General features: G+C 37.4%; 1 protein-coding gene across 7 annotated transcripts in view; it reads right to left on the bottom strand.

The window, feature by feature from the left end:
- Positions 1-5,587, bottom strand: part of MED31 (mediator complex subunit 31) — a 12,088-nt gene extending 6,501 nt beyond the window's left edge. For 6 of the 7 annotated variants that reach the window (XR_010843555.1, XR_010843557.1, XR_010843556.1 and 3 more), the window contains exon 1: positions 5,090-5,587. Coding sequence is in view for 4 of the 7 variants with exons in the window: in XM_014431615.2 (XP_014287101.1) it covers positions 5,090-5,480 (391 nt within the window). In the remaining 3 variants the exon portion in view is untranslated. The remainder of the gene's footprint in view (positions 1-5,089) is intronic. The other variant, XM_014431613.3, reaches the window with a different exon arrangement.
- Between the last annotated feature and the right edge of the window lie 3,438 nt (positions 5,588-9,025).

Raw genomic sequence — 9,025 nt, 5'->3', positions numbered from 1 at the left:
AAAATAAAAAGTAGAAAAATTTTAGAAGAAGAAAGCGTGTGAGAGGGTGATGACAAATGGTGATAGGAAGAGTTAAAAATATATATGAACCAATGAATTACCGAATAACGTAGTATCGGAAGATGACAGTGTCATGGTTATTTAAGAACAGTTAAAAAGAGGAAACGTAATATAAGTGGGGGACGACAAATGTGTAAGAAAAGGTTTAAAAGTGAAATAATACGTTCAAAGGTGGGCGGAAAAAAATAATATGAATTTATTAAAAAAAAAAAAAAAATTAAAAGGTGAAAATTACTTTTTTAATAAATTAACTATTTGTGAATATGTTAATGATAAGTTGTTCTTATCGGTTTTTAAGTTGATGGAAGAAGGCTCTAATTGAATATAGAGGCTTTCAGAGATGAGCCTTTTGTCATGGTTATGAACAGTAGCGAGTATAGACGTTTTTTTGAAATCAAAGGAATGATTTAACGAAATAGAATGTTCCGAAAGTTTAGAGGCAGAATGATTATGTGAGGAAACATAATTGTGTTGTTTGATACGGTCTTTTAGGATATTTTTGGTTTCGCCTATGTAAGCAGAATTACAATTAAGGGTGGAGCAAGGGATGCGGTATACAATATGTGATCGGTGTAGAGGAGGGATAGTGTCTTTTAGTTTAGTGTAAATATTAGATAGTGTGTTGTGAGGTCTGAAGGCAATACGGAGGTTAGGTATAGTAGAACATAAGAGTTTTTGAATGTTGTCGGAAAGAGAGGGGATATATGGTAGTGATCTGTATAAGGGGGTAGAAAGGGGTTGTGAAGAATTAAATGAAGTGGCGAGACAATTTTGGTAGTTGTGTAAAAGTTTATGAATAATATGGAGGGGGAAGTTATTAGATAAGAGTATATGTTTGAAGCGGTGTGTGTTTTTTTCATGGAATCGGGAGTCAGAAAGGGAAAGGCCACGGTGAATAAGGTTTTTGGCTACGTTAATGCTTTAATGGTAAGGATGTTGGGAGTGGTAATTTAGAAGTCTGCCTGAGTAGGTAGGTTTGGTATACCAGTCAGTGGATATGGTGTTGTCTGGGTTTCTTATGATGAGAAGGTCAAGAAACGGAAGGGAGTTATTATTTTCAAATTCGACAGTAAAATTAAGGCGTGGATGGTAAGAATTAAAGTCGGTTAAGATGTCAGAGATTTTATCAGGATTTAAAACAAGGAGATCATCTACATATTTTTTAGTAAGAATAATGTCAACTGGCAAAAGTGGGATAATGGAATCGAGCAAATCATTAAGAACAATGAAAGGAATATGGTCCGGGTGCGGTCAAATAAACTCAAATATTAGAATTATACTATTTTATTGAGCCAACGTTTCGCCCCACATTGCAGGGCTTCGTCAGGGCTATTTTGACTGCCGAGACTATAGACTATAGACTGCCGTCAAAATAGCCCTGACAAAGCCCTGCAACGTGAGGCGAAACGTTGGCTCAATAAAATAGTATAATTCTACTATTTGAGTTTATTTGACCGCACCCGGACCATATTCCTTTCATCTTTACACACGGTCAATCAATAATCTTCCATTAAGAACAATGTTGGAAAGATCGGGAGCTAGAGAATTTCCCATGAAATTTGGTTAAAGAACTGACCCTGGAAGGTAAGGTAACCAGATTTACAACAGAGTTGAAGGGATTCAAGGTAGGAGAAAAGGTTAAGTGAAGTGTGGGGTGCAATGGATGTCCAATTGGCTTCGACAATCAGAAGGGCTTTGTCTATAGGAATGTTGGTGAATAAACTCTCTACATCAAAAGAAACAAGAATATAATGGTCAGGAATAGTGAAGGATAATAAAAGATCACGGAGATGAAAGGAATTATGAATATCATATGAATTATGGTGACTGAAGGTTTGTAAAGAGGGAAGTAAGAATTTGCTGAGTTTAACAGAGGGAGAATTGATATTGGAAGTGATCGGACGGAGTGGGGTATTAGGCTTATGAATTGTTGGAAGTCCATAAAACCATGGGGCAAGAGAATTATAGGAAATAAGATTTCTGTACGTCGGGTAGTTGATTTGTTGAAAATGTAAAAGGTCCCTGAGGTGTTGGTTGAATTTGGTTTGTAGTGAGGGAGTGGGGTCTCGGGGTGTGGGTGCATATGTTGATCAGTCAGATAGAAGTAAAGCCATTTTTCGGTTGTAGTCTGGACGATCCATTATGACTGTCATGTTGCCTTTGTCTGCTCTAGTGATAATGATGTTGAGATGAGATTTTAAAAAGGAACGGGTAAAGGAAATCTCTTTAAAAAATTGAGGAGAAAAATTACAAGTATCGGAATGAGGATGTAGGAGATGGTTGGAAATAATGTTGCAAATAGAAGTACGGGATAACTCTTTCTTGTCATTAGAATGGTGAATAAGGGGGTCATTATAAATATATTCTAGATCGGTTATAAGTTCTGGGATGGTCTTTAATGAAGAGTTGGGTGTAGAAAAATTTGGACTTAAGCTAAGAATATTGCGAACATTGGGTGGAATGTCTGTTGATGAAATGTTGTGGACCCATTTGTCATCACCTTTAGGATAAATTTAAGCACTTAGTCATTGTTGTAACGGCTTTTTTAATTCTGAGTTTGGCCGTCATTAGCGCAGTATCCATTAGGCGTTTGATCTTCTAGCGAACAGGTTCGTTTTTCTTCTTTTTTTGTTTTCTTTCCCCTTTCTTTATTTTACTCTTACCCCTTATTTTCTCCACTTTTATCCATTTTCCTTACCCACGTTATAAGTTTTGTTCACTATACTTATAATTTGCCTCTTTATCATCTATTATTGTTACATATATTTTCTTCCTCTCAATTTTCATTTTCTTTTCATATTTAAATTTTAAATTAATAATAACTAATATGTTCATACTTCTTTGCATTATATAACTTCATTTTTATTTCATTTCCTTAATTATGTTATTTTACCCACTTTTTCAATTACCCATGTATACATTTTATTTCCCGCTTCTCTCATCACTTCATTTTATTAATTCTATTTTGTAAAATTATTCATTTTATGTGTAAAATTATTCTGTTTATGCTTCCTTTTTATTTTTTTATTTTTCTATACTTACTGCGGTTGTTATCTTGTTCTGTTTTTAGCCCTGAAGAAGGCTAGAAACTCTAGGTGAAACGTTGGCACATTAAAATAAGTTAATCGAACTTATTTGTGTTTTTCATTGACCGCACCCCCAACCATCTTCTCCTCATAAATATTATCTATTTATAATTTAATTTCTTGTTTGAGACTAGTTTGTTTAGCAATTATAATAAAAATATCCATAGTCTCAAATATTTATTTTCTTGTAACTCCTATGTTTCGGCCATTCCAGCCATTCTTAAGAATATCTTATTTATCAAATCATAGTTAAAATTTCATTAAAAAGTTGCACACTATTCTGCTTTCATCAAAATATATCTTAGTCTATCAATCTATTTTTATCCACTATATTACTTATTCTAATTTTATTAAATTTATACTTTCTAATAGAACCTTATCACTATATTGTTGATAAAGTGATTGATAAGGCAGAATAACCTGAAACTTTTTAATGACACAGTTAGCTATGATATTATAAATAAGATATCCTTGAAAGAGGCTGAAACACAGGAATTATAAGAAAATTAACATGTCGAGACTATAAGGACATTTATTAATATGATTGCTAAATATTATCTCCATATTGAAATACCCAAAAGCTAATCCCTATTAATCAAATATGCCATTCCATGTTTTTATCTGATTTATTATTTTAAAATTACTCCTAGATACATATTCAAACATAAGCCATAGTTTTTTTTAACTGTAATCATTTGCAAATACGAACCCAATTCACAATAAGTTCTCTCCATCAATACGGTTGCTAGAGCTGAGTTGATAAATCTGGTGCAGTGTGTGCATCTTACAACAATCACTTACCACTCTACTTTGACTTCAAATGAAAGCTCGTTTCGACTTTGAGACTTTCTTTATTATTTACAATGAAAAAACTTCCCCTTACTATATTTCTATATTTTGGTTTGGAAAATAAACTCTAATTTCTGTTTTTAGGCTTCTATAATTGTTATGACAATAACTAAAAACTCAACTATCATCATAACAACCAGAGATCACAAAAGAACTTATTTTCTCCTCCAGTTAATCATGAGATTCTTTCACATCTCATGTTTCATTGATTGCTTATTAATCCAAACAATGAGAGGAATAAATATTACAAATAAACAAAACCAAAGGTACTCCAGAGGTAAGAAATTTTAAGATAATTCCAGAGGTAAGAAATTTTAAAACTAGCCAAACTATTTCAATAAGGATAAAAGCTTGCTGATATTAAAGGCCACTTGACTTCACATTGATGTGACATGTTTAATTAAAATTGTTAGAGCTGTTTTTGAGAAAATGTTAAAAAAAAGTGAAAACTCTATGATATAATATTGTACTTCCAGAGATAAGTCAATTTTAGCAAAAAAAAATTGGTCACATTTTAGGCATGCAATGTACCTTCCTTCATACAAGTTTTCAATTTTGAGCTGTTGAAAATTGAAATTTGAAACTTTTCACCATCGTAATATTTCCCCATACTATATACTTCATACGTATATTAGTGAAATTAAAAAGAAAGCAGATAACAAAGCAAAACAAATATAGTGTAGGAAGATAGTCCAGGTGGCAGTCCATAAAGGTATCAAAATAATAAATGAAAACTTTTTAATGTTAACCAACGTTTTGCCCCACTTTGCAGGGCTGTCAGATTAAAACACAGCAAACGACTGGTCGCCACCCGGACTATCTTCCAACAATCTACTTCATACGGTCAACTATCCTTTTCCAATATGGACAAAACAAATATAGTTCGATTCATGCACTCAGTACTACTTTATAGATCCGAACTTATAGCTTTACAAACATCTAATGCAGATGCTTAACAAAAGAGAATAAATAAATAAGTTCTTGTACCTGTAATTATTTTATATTTGTCAATGATAAATAAACCTTCTCATAGTTGGGTTACTTGATGAATTTAAACCTAAACTTATACCTGAGGAAACAGGGTTATATCTTACCATTTGATTGTTGAGATCTGTTAACATTATTAGGAGTATTATTAGGTGTTTCAGCATGTTCTTGGAGAAGTCTTGTTCTCCTTCTTGTATAATGTTGCCACAACAAAACTTGTTGATCATCTATGAACTTGGCACACTGAGCACTAGCCAATTCTCTTCGAAAATGTTCATACTGTAGTTGGTCTAAGAAATACAAACACATTGGATACTTCAAAAAATGGGCATACTGTGGTTCTTTCCAATAGAGTAAATATTTCAAATAATTCACGAAGGCCTGGTCTTTGAAATACCCTCTTTGAGCAAGAAAATTAAGATAATTTGGATTGCCCAAACATTGAACGAACTCCAATTCGACTTGAAATCTTAACCTATCTTCAGAATTGTCTGACATTTTATCAATAATTATCAGTAAGCTTGACAACAAAACAACATAAAAGATCAATGTATACCGCAAGGTTACTTCAAGATAAGTTTATAAATGAGGGTATTCAAGATAATGCAACGAAGTCGAAAATCAACGCTCCCACTTAACATTATTATTGTAACGGCATACCGTTGCGAGCGCCAGTGCTCCTGGAAGATGTTCCATGCTCATCAAATCATTCCCAGAATTGGGGACCCGGCCAAATGGATCTGAGGTAGCATGTCGAATCTTGAATCGACTGAAGTGCGCTAACTACCGCAATTTAAAATCATTAATTTATAGGAACCAAAACAAAAAATCGCCAGATTGTTCTAAAAGAAAATAAATTTGGTTAGAAAAAGTTAACAGGGATTGGAATGTTCGGACTTTGAGAGAGGGTGAAAGATTGAGGTAGGTTGCTGAGATGAAGAAGTGTAAACTTAACATTTTAAGATTGAGGATATTAAGACGGCTATAATTTTGTGAGTAGCGTAGTTCATATGATATGACTTCACCATATTCTGAAGGAGTAGGATACAGAGGTGGGGTAAGAGTTTGAAATTGACTAAAGATGCAAACAAGATTCATTCACGAAGTTTGACACAAGAATATTATAGTAAAATGTAGTTAAATAGAGAATACTAAACAGTAGATCAATAAGAAAAGGTTTAGATAAAAAGGATAATATGCAAAAGTAGGAGATGAAATTAATATTACAGTATCTATAAGTTAAGGTGCAAGGGTACCTGTTATCTGCCCTAATACTTATTGACCTATGTAAACACTGCACAAATGTATATATAGAGGATTAAAAGGAGAAATAAAGTAGTCTTTAAGCTGATCTTGTGTGAGTAATTTCACGGTCCTTTTCCCTTTTTTTAAAAGTTTTTCTTGAGACGGAGCTTAATTGGTGCCGAAACCCGGGAACTTTGACCTTTTAAGTCGGTACATTTGTTAGCATTATTTTTTTTCTTCTCTCTTCCTCTTCTTCTCTCTCTATTTCTCTTCTTCTTTATCTGCCTCCTATATTCAAGTAGATGACTGGGCGAGAGTAGTCGCAACGGCAGTTTTAATCTTGAAAATTTAGGTTTAGATAACCAAGGAAAACCAATCCAGGAAATGGTGAACGAGAATGTAGCCGCAGCACTCCCACCTCTACCGGCGACGACCATGCCGGAATCGCACGTCAATGCGCTCGCGTGGATTAGAGTGAGAACGGCGCCGACTAAGGACTTGAGGAAAGCGGTCTCAGATATAAAAAAAATCACTGGGGAAGAGGGGAATTAAACCACTTCCTTAAGGGCTCTGATCACGTCATAGGCAGAACAGAAGCGAAAAAATCAGATCTTCTGGAAAGCGGGGACGCCGATGAACTGAAGACTGCAGTGGTCAGTCGGGTGAAGAGATAAAAGGAGAGGCTGAAGAAGGCATTTGGAGGGGGGCGCTGGGCCCCGGAAGAGGACATCTTTCGAATGTTCCGATAGAGGAAAAGGGAGGGGTACGCCGCCGAACTGCTTTCACGTTACAACTAACTTACGGACAAGTTCAGTGAAATGATGGAAACGGACCAGGTGCAAGGTTACATGATGTTCCTGACTACTATACTAAAAGTCTAGATAGCCAGGAAGATTGGAAAAAGGGAAGGAGCACCTCAGGATCGCTCTTTCGTGCAGTATGCAAGTGCCCGGGAAAGGAAATCTCACATGGAAACCGATGATCAAGAGTGGATGAAGGTCTAGTACAGCCGTCCTAGAAATCATCAGAACCCGTGGAGAAGAAGAGAACAGCAGTAGTTTACTAGAGAGAGACCGAGAAAATCGGAGAAAAGAATAGCCCCTGAGATATCAAGGGGAAACGGGCGGAGGAAGGACCGTAAATGCCATGGATGTGGCAAAGTTGGGCATTTGGTGGCCCAGTGTCCCCGTACTCGATCTTTCGAGTGCGGGAATGAGGGACACATCGCTAAACAGTGCTCCTATATATATATATATATATAGAAGAGTCGATGAGCATAGGGACGAGCCCATAGAGATAAACGCTCAGAGCGTGCAAAAGAAAAGCAATAAATAGAGGACAGAAGGATCTTCAAGCGAGTCTACAGAGGTCTCTGAGGTATCGGAAATGGAGGGGGAAACCGAAGAACTAGGGAGTGGAGGAGGCTATAAACTCAAAAGGAGCAGCGGAAGGCGAGCGACTGATGGAAGGAGAACCTCATCAAAGATCTGAGAAAGGTGGCGGCAGAGGGGCAACCGCACGCTGGTGAATAATAGCATAAGGAGTTAACACGGCGATTTGCCTATCATCGGAGTGGGTGGAGTGAAGTTTCTCATCGACACCGGCAGTTCTCACACAATTTCCAGTCCATTGGAGTATCAGTTGATTGTTGGATGTGATTTGTTAGAGAAAGTGGGGGCTAGTCTGAGACTGAACAGAGGTAAGTGGCGTGTCTTAATAGATGGAATGAAATTTTGTTGTCATGGGGTCAAGAGGAGGGAGGAAGTGCGAGTAGGTGCGATTTCTAACATGAAATATTGGCGTCACTCCATTCAATCGGAATTTCGGGACATTTTTGTTTTTAGAGAGGGGGATACATTGGGGGCGACGGGGGAGACTGTGCACGAGATACCACTCAAAACGGAAAGGGTCACGTACGTGAAAGAGAGAAGGTACCCGCAGGCGCTTCGCCACCATATCCGGAAGGAGTTAGAGAAACTCAAGGAACAAGGGATCATTGTCAATAGTACGTCGCCGTATAACAGTCCTTTGTGGGCAGTTCGAAAGAAGGGTGCGCCGGGGGATCAGTCAGAGAAGTATCGGGTAGTGATAGACTATCGCAAATTAATGAGAATACCGTAGACGAGCGACATCCGATCCCACGTTTTGAGGACAGATTCGGGTGGCGCAAAGGTGTTCAGCACGCTAGATTTCAAAGTGGGATACCACCAAATAATGATGCATCCAAGGGACCGACATATGACGGCATTCACGTTCGAGAGGGATCACTATGAGTTTACGCAGATGCCGTTTGGATTGAAAAACGCCCCTATCACTTTCCAAAGGCTCATGGATGAGTTCCTACGAGGCATCGACGAATCGATATGCCAAGTATATATGGATGAACTCTTATTCTTTAGTAAATCCGAAGAGGAACATGTGGCGCACTGAGGGTGGTGTTTCGGAGAATTCGGCAATTAGGTCTCAGTTTGTCGCAGGAGAAGTCGACGCTGTGGGAAAGGGAGATAAACTTCTTGGGACACACGATATCACAGGACGGGGCTAATCCCGATGCGCATAAGGTTGAGGCGTTGCGTAGGATGTTAGTGCCGATGGATGTCAAAGGTATTCACAGCCTTTTAGGGGCCCTAAGTTACCATCGACGTTTTGTCCCAGAAATGGCGGATAGGTTGGTCCCCCTCAATAACTTGTTAAAAAAGACCTCCAAGACTTTATCACCCCGACGATTGAAGATAACATTCGGAGTTGTATAGAGGAACTCCAGAAGGAACCGGTACTCGCGTTCCCAGACTTCCAGA

The sequence above is a fragment of the Halyomorpha halys genome, unplaced genomic scaffold, assembly GCF_000696795.3.
Source record: "Halyomorpha halys isolate HHAL.00 unplaced genomic scaffold, Hhal_1.1 Scaffold989.1, whole genome shotgun sequence".
Classification (NCBI taxonomy): Eukaryota; Metazoa; Arthropoda; class Insecta; order Hemiptera; family Pentatomidae; genus Halyomorpha; species Halyomorpha halys.
The sequence above is the reverse complement of the archived record's forward strand: the minus strand, read 5'-3'. Positions and strand labels throughout refer to the sequence as shown.